We start from the raw sequence: 21,015 nt of genomic DNA on the forward strand, positions 1-21,015 counted from the left end.
AGTCAGGGAATATGTCGTTAGATTTAGACAACAAAATGAATTAAGTATCACGTTTAACAAATATAGTGAGATTAGATCCAGCGGTGAACAGTCATGATTAACAGTCCGACGAGCACAGCTCACATCTGGCTAGATAGGCTGCAGCGCATTGCAGGGTGTGTGTGTGTGTGTGTTCACATGATGTGCGTTTTCAGTGGTTTGGTGTAGACGGAGAGTTGTTCAGACAAGCTGAGTCAAGCGCTAGTTTGGACGCAGATTGTTTTCATTCTAAAACGCCATTTTAAAACTAATATGTATAAGGGTAAACGGGGCCTTAGTTTGTTTGGCCACCTCTTACCTGTGGCATCAAGAGCCTTTGATCATTTACATAAATGCGGCACAGCAGGGATAAACAGTGCGATTGTTTCACTCACACTTGAAAAAAAAAAAAAAGAAATGTTTAAAAACTGCTAAATATATTTAGAAGCACATGTTTGAAAATAAATAAAATAAAATAAAATAAATAAAGTCCCTGCTAAGCCTCAGCTATAAATCATCAATGGACAAAGAAAGTCTTAAATGATATAATAAACATAATACAGCCTGACGTGAAGATTAAGCTTACAAAATCTTTTTGCCAAGTGTATTAGGTGTATTTTGAACTGAATTAAAATGAAATGTTTTCTGTGATATTTTACTTTCATAATAACCTGTGTCTGGCATTCTGTATTCATCTTAAGAACGGACTAAAACGTAATAATTACATAATTATTGAATACAGTTTGAAGCAAATGTATTTTTGTTATATTCCAAACAAAAAGTTTCTTTATTATCATTAACGCTAATGAATCTTTTTAATAAGGAAAAACATTCCTTTCACCCAATTTTTTATTAAGTTAATAAATCAATTCAGAACAATATTTGGAATAATAGTTCATTAGTTAATGTATTTACTAACAATAAGTATGAATAATCTCGTAAAGCATTTATTAATCATAGTTCAACATCACCTAATCCATTATTAAAATCTAAAGTTATGCTTGTTAACATTAATTAATGCAGTTAACATGAACTAACTTAAATAACATACCATAATAAAAGTAATACTAATTGTTTGTTCATATTAATAAATAATTTAACTAATTGAGCCTTATTTTAAAATGTTAGCGAAGCTTCTTTTAGCTTCTTGTACATTTTCATAAATAACAATAATTCTCACCCTCTGAGCAAAGTTGCTAAAGAGGCTAAAGTACTGAGAGCAGTTCTTGCAGTTGTCCGGGACATCTTTATCCAGCAGAGACAGGAGCATGTCCAGCAGACAGTCCAAACCAGCATCCTGGAAGTAGAGAGCACTCTCTAAGGTCTTCTCCAGGATAGTGGCCACTACAACACGCACCTCTCGCACACTGCACTCCAACAGGCAGATCCTGCAGAGAAACAACACATGGTTTATTAAAAATGTTAAATATGCAGTAGGTCAGTGTCTTAAGAAACTTTTTTTGAAATAGTAATGATTAAAGTAAATGATCTAAAAGGGTTTATATGTAGTTTATATTCTGAGTAAGGCATAAAACTAAAAAAAAATGTTCATCCAATTAAATAGTGTCGGGCCAATTGAACAATGACAGCCTGTGACGCGCATATATATATATATATATATATATATATATATATATATATATATATATATATATATATATATATATATATATATATATATATATATATATGTTATGTAGACTATTTGCTCTTTGTCTCAAGAACAATGATTGGAAAAAAGTAAAGTAATTTTGAAAAATTAATTTTCTTTACTCTTATGTGTGTAAAACAGCAGTAGAGAAGAATCCAAACTGGTTTTCTAGATTCTGGATGAGTATGTGCTAGGATGTCGACACATGTGAGCTGATTGGGAGGTCTGTGGAAACTCTTCCTGCAGCGCCAGCTCCATTGCTGCTTCCAAGGAAAAAGTGTTTGCAAAATTACAGCTCCAGGTCTCTACTGATAAAGGAAATGATTGCTTGTTTTGCTGGAAATCTGTCAGAACTGGATCATAAAACACTGTGGAACATTCCCTGGCTATGGCTGAAGTGTGGTGTGATTGGGGCAGCTCTACCATCCGATACCAACCCACCAATTGTGTAGCAGAGCAGCCCCACCGCATTCCCCCAGAACACCTCTAGACATGCCAGGCATCTCTTATTCACACTTACATACTCCACACATCAACATCCCTGCACAGACACCAGCATTCAGACTGACAGAAAGCAGCTGTGGCCATAGTTCACACATGTGCTGTTGTTATTCTCTTATATGATCATGAGCACAAGCCTACACTCACACATGCATACAGATGAAGTCAGAATTATTAGCTCTTTTTTTTTTTTTTTTCATATTTTTCAAATGATGTTCAACAAAGCAAAGAAATTTTCACAGTATGTCTGATAATATTTTTTTCTTCTGGAGAAAGTCTTATTTGTTTTATTTCGACTAAAATAAAAGCAGTTTTTAATTTTTTATGAACCATTTTCAGGTCAAAATTAATAGCCTCTTTAAGCTATATATGTTTTTGGTTGTCTACAGAACAAACCATCGTTATACAAAAACTTGCCTAATTACCCGAACCTGCCTAGTTAACCTAATCAACCTAGTTAAGACTTTAAAATGTCATTTCAAGCTGTATAGAAGTGTCTTGAAATGGCAAAGATAAAATAAATCAGTTATTAGAAATTAGTTATTAAAAATATTATGTTTAGAAATGTGTTGAAGAAATCTTCTCTCCGTTAAACAGACACTGGTGAAAAAAAATAAACAGGGAGGCTAATAATTCAGGGGGCTAAGAATTCTGACTTCAACAGTGGGTATTAAAAGGAACACTCCTCTTTTTTTGGGAAATAGGATAATTTTACAACTAAAGAGTTGAGTTTTACCATTTTTGAATTCATTTAGCTGTTCTCCGGTGGTCTGGCAGGAAAACTTTGAACTAGAATTGTGGAACTACTATAATTGACAAAGCAGCCATTCTGATCATTCTCTTACAAGACATCATATTGTCAAATCAAAATTAAGCTTTGAATGTCCCTCATCTTATTTTAATCAAGTCATCACCCTAGAAATGCAACCTTTTTGGTAATACAGCCTATAAATGTATGGGTGGGCTACATTAGACCACCTGCGAATGTCCGTGACTCACTTTCATTTTGCAATTTCTCAAGCAGGGGCTTTTGTCAAGGCACTGAATATGCTGTTTTTTGAAAGACTTGTTTAAAGTAAAGTTATGTTTTTAAAAGCAGGAAGTTGCTAGGCAACTGAGGCATGCACATTTAAAGTCATGGGGGAAAGTAGAAGACACTGAAATACATGACATGTCATTTTGACTGCTAAGAAAGTAGAAATAATCATGACGCTGAGTTTTGTCATTTTAATAAAATAATATCTGAGGCAGATATGCACATAAGTCAGGGAATTTTATGTGTTTCATTTAAACAAAGTTGAATCAATTAATCATTAAATTGCAAAAATTCCAAATTCCAAAAGTAGCTTCTAGTGTTAGCTTAGCATAAATCATTAAATCAGATTAGACGATTAGAATTTTGCTCAAATAAATTTTTTTTTGATAATTTTCCTTGACTCTTCTGTAATCACATTATGAAGTGAGTCCAATGGAAAATGAAAAGTTGCTATCGAATTCACCAGGGGATAACAAGCAATCACTCGACACTGAAGCATAAATTGAGCTTAATAGTAGGGGTGTCAAAATTAATTGCTTCTTCGGAGCAGCGCAATGCAGACATGAACAATCTGGTATTGGTTCAGTAATAATCATGACCGGTTATTATGCATTGTATTATGCATTATGTCATTTATATCATATGCGCTATGTCGCCGTAGCTTACTATAGCGAGGGATGCGAGCGCGACTATTTACAATGCTCCAACTACTTAAAAACACAGAAACTGTGTTTGTGTTTGCTGGACAGTCTTTCACTGACACTTACAGCAGAAGGCCCTATTTCACGGCGATTGAGAGAATGAAAGTAAACTCCATTTCTCTCTCTCTCTCTCTCTCTCTCTCTCTCTCTCTCTCACTGTGGCCGGTTTTACTTGCTGGCATTACATTTCCTCTCCTCTCGTCTGTTACAGTAATAGAGTTTTCTCCACCCCGTCTATCATGAATCAGCTGTGATCGCCGTTGTAATTTATCTGTCTCACTCAGCTGCGAAGAGCGCCAGCGTGTAAGTGCCAATCGCAGCACTTTCTGTTGAGCGCATGACCAATCAAAGGGGTATAACAAAGAACTCAGTAGACAAAGCTCAGAAAGCGATCAGTATATTTATATTTGTTAATTTGCTATAAATGCTTGTGTTGTTTAAAGATACAGTTTATATATCTGATTGTTTGTATTAAAGGACTAATATTTTTAGAAAATAGTATAAAAACATATTTATATATTTTAATACAAGAATTGCTGTGCTGTAAAGACAATTTAAAACTGTGGGCCCTATCAAACACCCAGCGCAATGCACGACGCAGATGTTGTCTGCTAATTTCAGCTTGGCACAAGAGTCATTTTGACGTTTTGCAGCACGCTGTTTAAATAGGCGTGGTCTAAAAAAAGGAGGTGTATTGAGGCGCTTTGCTGGCGCATTGCTATCTTGAGGAACTATAATAGATTGCACAATAAACCAGATCAAAGCAGGTATATAGTCCAGCGCAGAGCATGTTAGTTGTGCCTCACTTAAAGATTGTTCAATACACAAAGGATGTACAGCAATATGCAAATATCTTTACAAATGAAAAGGAATTAAAGGGTTAAAATATTACAAAAATGATTATTTTCTAGCCTTCATAAATATAAAAAACATACTTTCATGTCTTCTTCATCTCAGGGGGCTTTTCCAGTTTGTTCATAACAATTTGCTTTTGTATAATGTTATTATTATTAGCAGTATTACTTATAATATGCATATTTATATTTGTTTAAATAAAACAAGCTTAGATTTGTCCACGTGTCAGGTTTTAGACCATTTGGGTCATAGCATGTGTATTTGGATATAACTCTGTTTTTTGACCACACTTTATTATTATTATTGTTCAATTATTCGTTTGCTGGAAATTAGAACTGAATTTAGAGATAGTTTTGAAACAAATCTTTGCGCTTAACAAACAAAATTAATTTTTTATAGGCTAATGGATGTCTGCGTACAACACGTTTCCCTATCAACGAGAGTGAAAGTGAAAGTAAAGAATGAAGAGGCTCATCTGTCATTCTCACGCTGTAGATGCTCTGTTTAACAGTTTTCTCGCTAGTAAAGCACTTAATTTTTCCATTTTTCCCTTTGCTTTGAACTATGCGCATAGATCGTCAAAATAGAGCCATGTGGAAAGCAACGTCAATGTACCGTGATGCACCGAGATATCAAATTGAACCAAATCGATAGCATGATAATCATAACACTTGTAGCACTGTGCTTTGGTTCTTTTTCTTCAACATTTACTAGTAAAAGACAATGTTGATTTCACTGACTGCATTTTGTGCATTGGAGGTTGATGCTTACTTGATGATCTCCCGTCCTTCAGGTGCCACCAGATACTGGACCATCCACTGACAAGCCTCGCTGCTCTTGGACAACAAAACCTCCACAGTGGCGATCCACTCCTCTGTGTCCACCCTGAGAGACAAGACCCAAGAGTCCCACACTAATCAAATACACTGTTGACTTGATGAACACTTACATTTTACTTAAAATTCTGCTCATGCTAAAATTTAATGCAAATTTCCGGTGCATTATACTACATCTATATACATTTTATACTTTATCTGAATGAAATGGTATATACATTTTTATATTTACATTATTATTTATAAAATAAATTTTTGTCTAAAGTGACTTACAATTAAGGAGGCATTCAGAGATTCAAAAAGAAAAGGCAATACACACAAGATGAGCTATTAAAATACCGGAACTGTTAGAGAACTAGATGCTAGAGTCGGGAGGGTAAGTTTTTTCTACAGGTTGGTTTGTTAAGCCCACTTACCTGTGTAAAGCACACCTTCAAAAAAAAATCAGTTTTTAATGATATGGAGTGATTGTAAGAACATGTCCAGTTCAAAACTGGTTCAAGAGTCAGATAAAGTGTCATAGAAATGAAAGAGAGTGTTTTCTACAGGTGGTTTTTCAAGCCCACTCACCTGTGTGAGAATTTATACGTTTATTGTTGTCATGTGGTGGGGTTCTTGTTTTATTTTTCCACCAGAAGTTCTTTTTTGTGTCATAGTTTGTCAATAGTATGTCAATAGTTTAATAATGACAACCGGTAGTGCCCTTAAGTTGAAGTACAGGGTGGGCCATTTATATGGATACACCTTAATAAAATGGGAATGGTAGACAATTGCCTTCAGATGACCCTAAAGATTAGAGTCTAAGGGGGTCAGATCGGGAGACCTTGGGGGCCATTCAACCGGCCCAGGACGACCAATCCACCTTTCAGGAAACTGCTAATCTAAGATTGCTCGGACCTGACACCCATAATATGGTGGTGCACCATCTTGCTGGAAAAACTGGGAACGTGCCAGCTTCAGTGCATGAAGAGGGAAACACATCATCATATAGCAATTTCAAATATCCAGTAGCCTTGAGGTTTTCATTGAAGAAGAATGGCCCCACTGTCTTTGATGTCTATGGTGTGAAGATACAAGATGTGCAGCACCTAAAACTACAGATACTGAAAGCCTGTGCTGGCATTTCTCCTGCAGTGTTGATATCAGTGTGTGAACAGTAGGAAAAAAGGTTTGCATTGACAATCAAACACCATGAACAGCACATTGAACAGATTTTGTAAGTGGTCAGAAACTTGTAAATAACTCATGAAAGAATAAAGTTACGTTCAAATCAAGCAAACCATTGTTTTTCTTGTAAAATTCCCAATAAGTTTGATGTGTCAAATGACTCTCTTCCAATGACTGTAAAAAATATGGACGACGCGACAGCCCCTTTTCACATTGAAGGCCTTGAGGGCAAAACGCCTGCTTGACGGGCACAAACTGTCGCAAAAGACTGCTGAAATTGGAGCCTTGACATGCGCAGAAGGACTGTCTGATGGAGCCAGAGGAGGAGCCGCGAAAATGAGCGGAGTCGAGCTTTCAACCGAACGCTTTATGTAAAATCAACCACGCCCTCCGAACTTCTCAGCATGCGTTTGCTGTCATATCAACACAAATGGATGTAATAACGTTAACAAATATGAGGGTTTTATATATTCAATCGTGCCAGCTCCGGGCCGCAGCGCATAACCTACTCGCGGCGTCGCGAGCTGATTCCGCCTCGCATGCGGCAGCGCCGGCTCGCTCGGCCGCCGCATCTGGCTCGATTGACTTGGGCTGGAATCGGGCAGTGAGTCCAGGCATCCGGAGTAGGTCCAGCAGAGGTAGTCAGTCTGAGCTCTGAGGGGTAAGTCTCCGGCAGGCGACAATCTAGCCGAACTGGTCCGAGTGTATTTTGTCATCTGGGTGGTTAGGCGTATATCAGCAAACTAATATAGCCCGAAAAAAGCCCTGACCTCAGCGAATAAACAGTGTTCCACCAGGATCATGTATGTCAGAAACTATAGTTTACTGCTGAACTCATTTTGTCATGGTAAAATATCACAGAAATCGAGTAATAACACTTCAGTCTCCTGCCGAAGCTCAGACGCGCTGCTTTGAGAAACTGTCAATCACAGCTGTCAATCACGATGACACGCCCAGCATTAAATTACTGCTAAAAACAAACTGTTTACAAAAATGAAGATCTGCACCTATTTTAGCACAATAACCAGTGCCTTAATCGACCAGAACCATCTTTCGTTACATTTTATTGCAAGTGTAAAAATTTTTTTTATTTGGGCTCAAGTCTCCTTCATTAACACGGAGGAGGCGGGCTTTATGACTTGTACTGCAGCCAGCCCCCAGGGGGCGATCTAACGGCCGAGACCTTCACTCAAACGCAGGCTTGCGGCACACTTGCTCTCTTCCTATTGAAAAAACTAAAGTTGGATCCAAGATGGCCAACTTCAAAGTGGCCATTATGGTCACCACCCATCTTGAAAAGTTTACCCCCTCACATATAATAGTGTGCCACAAACAGGACCTTAATATCACCAACCATTCCCATTTAATTAGGGTGTATGCATATACAGGGCCCACCTTGTATTATATAAACAAAAGCAGTGTCTTACCTGAGTTTCTTTTTAGTGCGCAGGTATGTGTGGAGGAGGAACTGGACGGCCAACTGCAGACTGGTCTTAGCCATGGCCTGATATGATGCATGCTTTAACTTTGTCTGTAAAAAAATTTAATCTCACAATAGGGAATATGCAAAGCTTATTGAAGAGACAATAATCAAATAAATACTGAGAGCTTACAGCGTTGACAGAGGCCAGAGACAACGTGAAGCTGAAATAATCGCTGTTGTAAACATCTCTGTTCTTCATAAACTTCAGATTTTCATCTCTCACCATCTGCAGAGCCCCAAAAAACAAACATTGTCAAACATTACCAAAACAATACCAATGCAAGGTAATACTCAAAACAACAATCTTCAAAAATTAACTGGAGCACAAAAATATATCTCTTTTTTAATTATATATTTTGATGTGAATCATATTTTTAGTATCTGAAAATTTTAGTTAGTACAATGATTTTTTCGTTGTTATAGTGGGGAAGAAAAATAAATAAATAAAAAATTATATAAAAAAATAATAATAATGATACAAAAAAAAAAAAAAAAAAAAAAAAATATATATATATATATATATATATATATATATATATATATATTATCTGAAAATAAAATATATTAATTATATATTATTTATCTGATTCTAAAATTATTTATTAGGTCACAGTTTCTTTTATGGTACAATTTAAGCTATGAACAAATTATTAACTGTGACTTTTGCCTCAAACTCTGAATTTTATGATTATGAATAGCTTATGAATAGTTATTAAGCTAGTAGATAGGTTTAGGTATTTGGTAGGATTATCAATGTAGAATAATGCTGTGTTCACACCAGAGACGGAAGGAGCATCAAGCGTTAGTGATTTACATGTTAAGTCAATGCAAACTTGTGAATAGACATCCTGCGGCGCGAATTGAGCATTTCGTGAGAATCACTCGAGTTCAAAAATCTGAACTTCAGCGGACATTCGTGCCCCGTTAACCAATGAGGAGCTTGCTCTTGTGGGGGCCTGATTATGACGTAGCGCCTGTTGTTGATGTCCCAGGGGAAAATCCTCCAGCACACACAGACGACAGTTTATGAAACTGGGCTCGGCTTATTTAGAAGCACCGCTGAAAGCCTCCATCATCCAGGTAAAGTTTCTGAAAGAGTTTATGAGCTCACAGAGTTGGGTGCACTTCTGAAAGGATCTAGTGGACTCAGACACGGCTCCAAACAAATAAACACTGTTTTTCAGCCTTCATGAAGCACAAAAACACCGTTATTTTCTCAATAAAATCCATGTTTGACATTTAGCAACAAAGCTAAAGTCACCGGGCAGACGGAAGCCCTGCCCATCAGGCGAATCCCTGTCTGTTGTAAAGTGAATTTGACGCGCGAGTGAAGCTGATTTTGATGTACGAATGAAGCGAGTAAACTCAAAATACAAATAATAAATATCAATATCTTAACAGGTAGATAATAAGTAGGCCCACACAGAATCTGTGCACGCAGAAATCTGCAGATTTTAAGCCCATCATGGAGTCTACTTATTTAATTGTGCAAATGTGTGTAAATTTATAGTTATTGAGTTTTTAAATGATTTCAGTAATGTTATTGACTAATATGAAAATGCTCATATGGGTTATTTACAAAACAGTTTGTAGAGTATTATCTTTTAGCAGCGATATAACATGACAGACTTGCTTATTTGCCAGATAAGTGGTAGTAATTGGATTTGCACAGTAAACATTAAATAAAAGTAAAAAAAAAAAAATAATAATTACTTCATATATTAAGTTTTATAACACTCCCAAAAAATATTTTGCATAAATCCACAAATTTTTTTTAATAAAATTCTGTGCCGAAAAAGCAAAAATGGCCACAGATTCTGCCTGGCCCTGCTAATAAGCCACTAGTTAATCCTTGAGCTAACGTGTTACCAAACTTTTAAATATTAACTAACATGCACAAATAAATCTATCTATATATTAATTAATCATTTTATAGGCATATGTGTACTGTAGGTATGGACATTTTAATATAATTTCATTTAAAATCAATATGACAAAAACGCTGACAATAATTCAAATATTTTGGGGGAAAAAATAATCAGAAAAAATCTAAAGAAACATATCAATTTTCGCAATAACTCAATTGAATTTAAAAGTATTATATATTTTTTATTCATATAGCTGTCAGGTGACCAAACTCTACTATACATAACTATTTAATAAAACAAGAGGATTTTCAGAAGGGAATGTACTCATTTACGCGAGCACTGTATATATAAAGTAATTTTCAATTTGTTTATTTTATTGAAGCATCTCAAAAACCTGAACAAACAAATAATAATAATTCAAATCTGTACCTGAAAGATCCTGGCGGGCATCTTCTCCACAAACAGACCTTTCTTTTCTCCTTTCTTGACCAGGCGTGTAAGCAGGGTGAGCCGGTCGTTGTTGGCTCTGGGTGGTCGTGGAGAAGACTGGGGTGAGATCTCCGGAGAGGAGGGTGCTGACCTGACAACAAGAATTATCAACATTAATAACCGAGTCCACATTCAAGCTCTCATGCAGAAGCTATTAAGACTCACAGAGAGAGATCCTCTGCTTCTTGCCTCATGATGCTGACACGGCTCTTTTTGGGCAGGACGGGTGAGTTCTGGTCACTGATGCGCTGGTAGAACAGCATGTAGGCATTCCAGTAGCGTCGTCGCACATCCGGGTAAGGGTTTGCTATAGCATGACACATTAAAAAGGATTACTTTACTGCTTGTTCAAACTACTTAATTAAAATGAGCTGAAAGAACACCATTCTCAATTTTTTTTGGGACAACTTAATTATTTTATGTACAATCCAATAAAATAAAAACAAACAATAAAAATTATAAAAATAAACTGATAAAAACGAATAAAAATGTTAAAACAGTTTATAAAAGAATGAAAAAGAAAAGAAAGACATAATAGTGCGATCTGTCGGTCGTAGCACAGTGCTCATTATGTAAAGGCACAGCTAAACAGATGCGTTTTTAGTGTCGATTTGAATGTGCCTAATGTTGGAGCACCTCTGATCATTTCTGGAAGCTGATTCTAACAGCGAGGGGCGTAGTTGATATAAGCAGATTCACCCTGCTTTGACTGAACTCTTGGAATTTCTAGTTTATTTGATCCTAAAGATCAGAGTGATCTGTTAGGTTTGTATTTAGTGAGCATATCTGTAATGTATTGAGGTCCTAGGCCATTTAGTGATTTATAGACACTATGGAGCCAGTGTAAAGAACTGAGGACAGGTGTGATGTGCTCTGATTTCCTGGTTCTGGTAAGAATCCTGGCCGCAGCGTTAAAAGCATGCTGCTGATAAAAGCATGAACAAGTTTCTATAAGTCCTCACTGGAAACAAAGCATCTAATTCTTGCAATGTTTTTGAGATGGTAGTGTGCTAATTTACAAACTGTTTTGACATGACTGTTGAAACTTAGATCTGACTCCAGAGTTACACCAAGATTCTTGAACTTGTTTTTTGACCCTTAAAGCCAAGGTACGCATTCGCCTTGAGAATCTCAACTTTGTTCCCAAATGCATGACTTTAGTTTTCTCTTTGTTTAACTGAAGGCTTGGCACATCCAACTGTTCATTTTATCAATGCATTGGCAGAGGGTGTCAATGGGGGTGTAGTAGTTAGGCAGTAAGGCTAAGTAGATATGAGTGTCATCAGCATAGCTGTGGTAGGAGATTTGTTTCTTTCTCATTATTTGGCTTAGAGGGAGCATAGAAAGGTTGAACAGGAGAGGTGCCAGAATTGAGCCTTGTAGGACTCCACATGTCATGGGTGTCGGGTACACTGTCCAACTGTTCGTTAATGTTAATTTACTGTACTCAAATGACCTTCACAGTCACCAGACCTCAATCCAATAGAGCACCTTTGGGATGTGGTGGAACGGGAGATTCGCATCAAGCATGTGCAGCCAAAAAATCTGCAGCAAATGCATGATGCTATCATGTCAATATAGACCAAAACCTCTGAGGAATATTTACAGTACCTTGTTAAATCTATGCTACAAAGGATTAAGGCAGTTCTGAAGGCAAAAAGGGTCTACCCGGTTCTAGTAAGGTGTACCTAATAAAGTGGCTGGTGAGTGTAATAATAGCCAGATCATGAATAGTGATGAAGATTGCAATAGTTGTGTTTTCATCCAATGCTGCAATTTTTACTGTTTAAAATTAGAATATTACATAAATAATTAGCAAATAAAGCAGTGTTTCTTTCTGGGAAACTGCGTCAATTACTAAAATTAAAAATAAAAATAATTTATACAACAAGGAAACCTCTTTTGTTCTCTATAATAAATTGCTTTGGACTTTTCAGATGCAATAACAAACAAAATAAAATCATTTCTGTGGGGTTATTTAAACAAATCATTGTACAGACAAACGTTATTTAAACAAATCATTGTACAGACAAACTTTGGGTTAGGCATTTTATGTACATTTTCTCATTGGATAAAAATGTCAGATTTTATGTACATTTGCTGTTTTTATTCTGCGATGTTAAAACGTGAATAAAATTTACGTGTTTTTTTTTTGTGCATTAAGAAATTCTTGCAGTAAAAAAAATCATTTTCACTTATAATTACTATTCATGTATATTTCCTCCTTGATAAAAAAATTTATTAAAATAGCTATTGTGACAATTAATCCACAATCTTAAAAAAACACATACGGAGCATTAATCATTTGTAAAGGCATAAAAGCAAAAATAAAATAAATAAAAATACAGACAAAAAAATTATTAAAGTTTGCATAGAAGTAAATTTTTATTTATAATAATTACTTTTTTTTTTTTACATTTTAATAAAGTCTTTCACTTAAGGCTGCATTTAAGTGGAATGAAGTTTTCTTGAAATATTTTTTTCATATTTCTGATTAAGTACAAAGGATTGACTTTACAAAGGATTGACAGTATGAGCAATCCTATGACACTAAAAGTGAACTAACAACTGCAGAAAATTCAGCTTTGCTTCAGAAAATAAAGTGCACTTTAATAGCCCTTGAATAAATTGGTAATAATTGTTGTCAAAAATGTTTCTTGCACATTTAATTGTTTCATTTTATTTTTGTTTTGCCTGTATATAGACTCACAATGTGCCGGCAGCCATTGACTTGCACTTTCTGTATCAGCAAAAACCACGATTTTAGCTAAAAATATTGTGTAAACCCCAAGGTACATCTTGGATTGCTTGAGGTGAGTAGAATGACAGCAAATTTAAATTTTGGATTAACAATATCTAACTGCATTCCTGAGATATTTATTAAACCACAAAGACCAAAATGTTCATAAAAATCATTTGAAAAATAATAATAAATCACTGTACATCAAATACGTTTAAAATCCTGCAGCTTAAATGTGCAATATGTAAGTGATTGAACTAAGTATTGTAGTACTGGTTAAAAACACATTTTTACTCTACGCAAGCGCAGGTTGCCAGTTTGACAACAACAACAGGAGTTGTGCCTGCCTATTGCGTCTGAAGGCTGATTTAAGGCTGACAGACATTCTGGCACATAACACACCTTTTCAAAACAGAATGACTAACTTCAGCTTTGTTTTTCTGATAAACAAATATCACTTGGCATGTTTCTTAAAGGTTAAAAAAACCTTTTGAGTAATTTTTTTTGAGACTTTAACAGATTTGTGTGTGTTGGACATTAGTTAAGACAATGTTAGCACCTGTCAGCTTTAATTGTTGGGAAAACTGGATAATTTTGACCTTTTTAGTCAGCTAATTTCATATTCCAGATTTAAAATATTTTTTGGGCGGGATCAAAATCGGTGACGTAGCACAAAACTGCAAGTGCAAAGATGACGCATCAGTTTCTCATTATTATTCATAGCGGAGTTTTCTTAACCTATGAGAAGAGCCAGCTTCTTAATTATTCATGACTGCACGGGCTTTCCGAAGGCGAAGCAGACCTGCCAGTGCCTAACTGTGAAAAACAGACCCACGGATTGAGAGAAAAAAATTAATTTATAGTGTTTATATGAACACGATTATATTTATAATTATATAAATTGTGGTTATCTGTATATGAAAATACAAATGAGAAATGTAGCAGGAGATTAAATTACTGTTTCTTTTTTTGCATTTAACTTTGTAAACTATAAAATCATGCGTCTCCTCATGGTTTGTGTCTCATTTTGTGAGCTAACTGACAACAGTTGTTCTTTCTCCCCTGCTGGCCATGCCCACTCCTGCCCTTTGCTCGCGGAGCTCCATGCCCAGTATGATGCATCTTTTGAAAAAATTCTGAGGTAGACCTGAACTGAAAGTAGGGGTGTCATGACCCTTTAAATATCTGCAAAAGTATTAGGGTATTTTTATACTTTAGAAGAGTCAAAAACTTACATACAGCATGTTTAAATAGAGTATTGTATGACTTTGTCCTGGTGATCGGACAATGCTGTTGCCTAATGATCTCTCATTATATTGCTACTTGAGTGCATGTACTTTTGACATCATTTATTTACACTGATTCAAAGAAATATGAATGACTTACACTGGTCATAAACTTTGGGTCTGTATTCCCCCCCAAAACACTCGTACTCCAGAGTCTCATCGTTCATGTCAAACTCTTCCACAACATTGTCGTTAAACTTATACCAGCGTCCTCGTGCACTACCCCTAAACAAGAAAACAAAATGCATGTTAACAGATATTTATCATGGTCACCCAAACATTCTTTCATTCCCTCAAAAAATAACTACACCATCATACAGCCAAGCATCTGGGAGAGTTTTAAGACTCATAAAACATACAAAACAGAAGCATGGCCCTCCAGAGACCCATAAATACACATGGAGGGGCAAACACTCCCTGAAACATTAAGCTTATGTTTTAGATATTACAACCGTTGAAGTAAGTACATAAAGAGTCTGCACTGTGGAAATAGACTCTCTGCAGAACTTCATAAATGTGTCGTTCAAATACAAGTCATATTGAATCCTTTAACACAAGAATACTGTAATATTATGATGCATGATGCAATCTTTTACCACTTTTCACACTTTAGGGGTTTGTTAGCTTGCATTAAACCCAAGTATTAATCACTCATCATTGTTTAGGTAAGTCAAAGTTTTAAAAACATTCTTGTCAGTCAAAAATCACCCAAAACTAACATAACTAATAATACATAATCACAACAACAAACAGAAAATTGGTTTGCCATAGTCCAATCAAGTTTGTGCCCCCAAGGCTCTACAGAGTTATTTTAAATACCAATGTATATGAAATTTAGACCACCAAAGCTGATGGATAGTGTCTTTATCTACCTAAAATATTCTTTTTTTTACAATCTTTAGTTATTTCTCAGCTGCATATTTTATATAGTGTCAAAACAAGTCAAATATAGGTGTATAAATAGACTTTTTATTGAAAATTACTTGTCTTTAAATTCAATTTAATTATACAACCTAGTGTGCATAAATTACATCATTTTTAAATTTCTTTTTAGGTGATCAGTTGTACAATTTATTGTTTGATGAATCCTGTAACTCAGTAGTCTTTGGACCCAGATCAATAACTAAACAGAAATAATCCCTCACAAACAGCAAAACACTCACCGGCGGTCTTTGATGAAGGAGTAATAGTGTCCGGCATGGGCCTGTCCGCTGTGGACCACCACTCCCACCAGCTCGTAGTTCTCAGAGATGGTGACTTTCTTCCGAGGTGATCCCCCGGATCCGGCCTCACCCCCTCTCCCATTCTCTCCATGATCTGCACTGGAATCCTGGCGGGCCATTCCTGACACAGTGTAGGGCTCCATGTTCAGCACCCACGGGAACTAAGAGCATGTTAAAGTGAAAACAAATGAATAAAGTGGAGGTACACTTTTTAAAGACACATCAAAATTCAATTTACTAAAGTGATTTTGCATAGAAAGCAAATTAGACCAAGTGTTTCTTATGGGTCTCATGAATGCTTTTTAATGTGAATGTTTATTCGATGTTTGACGTAATCTCAACTAAAATGTGAAAAGAGGGCGGGACATAGTGTAGGCCCTCCCCTTTAAAAAAAAAAAAAACAGCCAATAGCGTTTAGTTTTTCCTCACAGCTCTGCCAGTGAGTGTGTAGTTTCCGCAGGTTTCAACAAGTCAGATTTAAGACTTTTTAAGAACTTTAAACTTTTTTTTTTTAAGACCATTAAGAATGAAATTTTTAGACTAGTACAGGGTTAGACACTAAAGATTTTTTGTAATGGTCAGGTATAATCATAGGGAGTCATATGATTGTTCCTTTCCCCGATTAGCCACTGACATCAGACACAGCGACATTCCAATATGGCAGCGCCCTAGGTCTAAAATCTATAGTAAAACACCCTGTTTTCTTTAAATGGTTACATTAATCGAGTTTGTTTAATATATTTTCATTAAAGTGAAATCCAATGTACAAAAAAAAGGTAAACTTGACTGAGTGCTTCATTTCCCCTTTAAGAGCATCAAATGTGAAGCATCTTAAAGGGGGTGGGGCATGTCATATACTACATAGAGCATAACTATAAGTATGAGGTGACATGAATAAAACCGTTGATCCATTTAGGCGGAAGAGACAAACTATAAGCTTTACATGTTTATATTAGTTTTATATCTTCTAAACGCATATTTTGTCACTGTTTTGGTGTGCACTAGCTTAAAGATATCCTAAAAACGAACAATAGTGAAGCTAACATCTATAACTTTTTATTTTAATTTCATAGGAACTTTAATGTTCTAAAATACTTTTGTGAAAATAGAAGTCAACAAATTCAGAGAATTTATAAGATTGTAAAACTTTATCCTTTGTGTGTGTTTTAAAGGTATTTCAAGAGAGTATAAAGCATTCAAGCACAAAAAAGTAGATTTGTAACTTTAATGAAGACTAATTTGTCTGAATTATTAATACAGTGAAGGCTAAACGTGTTATTTTACATTACATTATTCAATTTCTGTACCTGAATACTGTTTGACTCTATGGAAAACCATAAAGAACTGTTGATTTGACATTTTTGTTGCTCTATGGTTATACTTTTTAATCGCAATATGATAATATAATATAATATAATATAATATAATATATTTTTATTATTTTGGTAACACTTTATTTTAGGTCACAATTCACGCTATTAACTACTGGCTTATTATCTGCTTATTATTAAGATATTAAGTGTTCATTAGTAGTATAAAGTATGACCTTATTCTACATCTAATCCTCCCTAAAACCTAAACCCAACTACTACCTTACTAACTATTAATACATGGTTAATTAGTAGTTTATCAAGCTAGTAGTGTTAGTTTAAGGCTTGTTAACTGTGACCTTAAACTAAAGTGTTACCGAGGTATCTGTAAGAAACTGTATTCATATCGCAATATATATTAAAGAAAAACAAAATATCGCTATTTTAACTGTAACAGTATCACTGTTTTTACTGTATGGAACCTTGGAAAGCAATACAATAGACTTTTCAAATTCCTTAGAGACCATATATCATTAATAGTGGCATAAAAATAAAAAATATCTATGTATTTATGAACTAATTACTCATTTACGCCCAACACTACATGATATGTGAACTACAAAGCTGATGCTGGACGCTTACTCTGATCTGCTCGTCATATTTGATGGAGCGTCCGCTCTCCCAGTCAAAGCCGAATCTCATGAGGTGAATGACCAGCACACTGGGCAGGGACTTTATACAGGTCCGCTTTACAGTGGTCCTCTGCAACACACACAGAATGGCATAGATTGAGCACATGGCATAGATTACCATGCAATTCTTTACTAATAAGAACACATCAGACTGTACCTTCTCTTTACACTTCTCGCAGTAATACGCATTGCTGCCGTCCAGCACTTCCCCTCTGACGAACTGATCCAGAGAGATTTCCAGACTCTGACAGGACGTCACACCCAAATTCAGAGCCATGAAGGTCTCCTCACGCTCATACCTGCAAACAACAGCACAACCTCCAAAGGTCAATGAATTGTGACGGTAGTGTATTGATATATCGATACCTAATGTTACTAAAATATTTTAAATGATAAAATTGCACTTTTCCATACTATTGATAGCAGTCACACCACAGTTACATTTTGTTCATTTATGCGAGTGCCTTGTTTTACAATATAAAACCTATTTTTCCAGTCATTGATTCTAATTGGTTGAGCCATGTTTGAAAGTGTTGTAAATACTCAACAATCATACATTGACCTCAATGTGACCTCAACACATCAGTATTGCAGTGCCAGTGTGTGTTGCTACATCCTTGTTGCTCTGCAATCAATTTGTTTGCATTCACAGTGATTTCTGAGGAACTAAATTTTTTGGGGTAGAACAAGGTTTTTATTAAAATAATTACTATTCATCTGCTTAGTTTTTTTATTTTGTAAAACCTTGCTACACTCATAGAATAACCGTTTTATAAAATCAATGATCCCAGTGAAGCTGACAGCTCGATTCTTGTTGTGCATTAAAAAGCACCTAAGCTGTTATAAATTCATTGTAAACCACAGCTTCTTAGGGTTTATCATTTTAGTTAATGCTGTGAACTCCATGTGCAGTTTTAGTTGAGAAAGCATAGTTGTTTGAACAAATTTTAAAGTAAACAGTGAAATAAAAATAAAAAACAGAGACATTTTTTTTTTCCGTTGTGGAAAAAAATCTTAAAGTGAAACCAGTCAATAAAATAAATCAATAACAAAAGACAAAATTATTGTAAGACCGACCAGAACAACGTAATCAGTTTTCATATTTCCCTTTTCATACTGAGATATATTTTTTGTATTTATTTGTGTTGTTGGCTGTAATTTGCTAGTTCAATAATGTCTTTAACTATATCAGTTAGACAAATAGTGTGTTCTGTTCAATAATACTGTACTTATAAGATTAAAGTAAAAATAAGAAAACAATATCTAAATATTGAAAATAAGATTTGTGAAATAGATTAGAATGCTACATCCCAACATTTATTAGAATGATACTTGGGTCTAAACAATAAGAAAACAAACAAAAAAATACATATTTTAGTCTTCTATTAATTATTTTTCAGCAAGCCCTGTCAAAAAAAAAACAAAACTGCTAAAACCAGTCTTGGCTGGTTGGCTGGTTTTAGCTGGCCGACTACCCTGGTTTTTGAGGGTTTTTGGCCATTTCCAGCCTGGTCTTAGCTGGTCAGGGAATTGACCAGCTAAAACCAGCTTAAGCAAGCTTGACCAGCCTGGTTTAAGCTGGACATAGCTGGTTTTGGCTGGGCTCCCAGCCTGCCTAGGCTGGTCAAGATAGATTTACTGTAGCTGTTCATTTGACTGACCAGCTTAAGACCAGGCTGGAAATGGCTGGAAACCAGTGTGAAAATGGCCAAAACCATGCTGGTTGACCAGCCTAGCCTGGTTTAAGCTTTTTTTCAGCAGAGAGGGCCAGTAAATTTTATTTGTTCAAACTAAGAGATAGTTTTAAAGGTTTTTTTTTTTTTTTTTTTTATGCTGCTTGTATTTTCCTAAGGCATTGACATTGGTAGTGTGTATCATTATTTTTTAAGATATCATTATCGGTGATATGAATTCTAATATGGTGACAACACTATGAGACAGAGTGTTAATTTTTGAATCAGCCTCACCTGTGTGGACAGTCTTTGCATATCTTCTGGTCGGAGAAAATGCCTTGAAATGTGTTCTTGAAGATCTGCTCTCTGCCGATTTTCTGTAAAAACAAAAAAACATTTGTAGCATTACAACACACTTCCGACTGTACATGTGCACTATGTAGGGGACATGAGGTGAGCTGTACCTTCAGATGTTCATCAAGCTGATCCACCAGACTGGTGAAGAACTCATAGGCATCCTGCTGTTCTCGTACATATAACTCTTTATTCCACATCTTAAAGATCTACGGAAGGACAATCAAAAATTACAGCACATTTTTAAATATAGATGGGTTTCAACACATCTCAAATGAAAAAACAAATAAAAGTTTATTATCTGACATCATCATGTTCTGTTCATTATTTTAGATATTTGGCCTCTATAAACTCTGTACACAGTGTGTGCATGTCGATGGATCAGAAATGTGCATCTTCACCTTCCAGAAGTTCTCGGGTACATAATACTGCAGTTTGCTCTCCATCAGGTGACCAAACAGAGACTGGACCTGACAGAAGACACTCTCCTCTGGGTTTTCAGTGTCATCTTCAATTGACAAGACACCCTACACAACCCACACACACAGGTTAATATGAAAATAGAAAATATAATATGATGAAGATGATAACACACAAACACAAAAAATAATAATACTGGAGAATAATAGTATAAATACAAATTATATATAAAAAACTATTCTTTCATTCACTGAGTCATAAAAATAGAGTAAAAATGTCATATATATGTATATATATATATATATATATATATATATATATATATATATATATATATATATATAATCATTTTAATAGTAGTTTTCCTGTTGAATATATTTTTTAAAATGAATTAAATAAAAAATGATTTTTTGAATCTGAATTATCATTCTTCAGTGTGAAATGATTATTATTTTTAAATGCCTATGTTTTTACAGTTATTATCCATGCTGAAAGCAGCTGTTCTGATATTTTGAGGAGCAACTAATACGCAATTTAAGTCATTCTTTGATGAACCAAACATTTAAAAAAAAATAGCATAGCATTATTAATCTAAATTGAAACATTATACACACTCTTTAGTGAGTTTTTATAGCATGACTGACATAATTTTATAGTTTTTTAATATTTTGGTGTTATTTTAGTTAGTTTATTTTATGTATTTATTTATTAA

The 21,015-nt window shown here is 35.1% G+C and overlaps 1 protein-coding gene across 5 annotated transcripts in view; it reads right to left on the reverse strand.

Annotated features, from left to right (window-relative positions):
• The window catches only part of usp24 (ubiquitin specific peptidase 24), a 746,345-nt gene that overhangs the window by 616,832 nt on the left and 108,498 nt on the right, over positions 1 to 21,015 (reverse strand). For 2 of the 5 annotated variants that reach the window (XM_073934053.1, XM_009294572.5), the window contains 13 exons: positions 20,285 to 20,410; positions 19,994 to 20,092; positions 19,824 to 19,906; positions 18,014 to 18,155; positions 17,807 to 17,926; positions 15,795 to 16,015; positions 14,732 to 14,856; positions 10,795 to 10,912; positions 10,546 to 10,696; positions 8,379 to 8,474; positions 8,193 to 8,296; positions 5,534 to 5,647; positions 1,199 to 1,406 (listed from right to left, as the gene is read on the reverse strand). The exons of 1 other annotated variant lie outside the window; for it this stretch is intronic. In XM_073934053.1, coding sequence (XP_073790154.1) covers positions 1,199 to 1,406; positions 5,534 to 5,647; positions 8,193 to 8,296; positions 8,379 to 8,474; positions 10,546 to 10,696; positions 10,795 to 10,912; positions 14,732 to 14,856; positions 15,795 to 16,015; positions 17,807 to 17,926; positions 18,014 to 18,155; positions 19,824 to 19,906; positions 19,994 to 20,092; positions 20,285 to 20,410 — 1,707 coding nt within the window. Of the gene's footprint in view, positions 1 to 1,198; positions 1,407 to 5,533; positions 5,648 to 8,192; positions 8,297 to 8,378; positions 8,475 to 10,545; positions 10,697 to 10,770; positions 10,913 to 14,731; positions 14,857 to 15,794; positions 16,016 to 17,806; positions 17,927 to 18,013; positions 18,156 to 19,823; positions 19,907 to 19,993; positions 20,093 to 20,284; positions 20,411 to 21,015 lie in introns of all 5 variants that reach the window. 2 more of the 5 variants (XM_002665668.8, XM_005170151.6) reach the window with 1 other exon arrangement.

This window comes from Danio rerio, chromosome 20 (genome assembly GCF_049306965.1).
Source record: "Danio rerio strain Tuebingen ecotype United States chromosome 20, GRCz12tu, whole genome shotgun sequence".
NCBI lineage: Eukaryota > Metazoa > Chordata > Actinopteri > Cypriniformes > Danionidae > Danio > Danio rerio.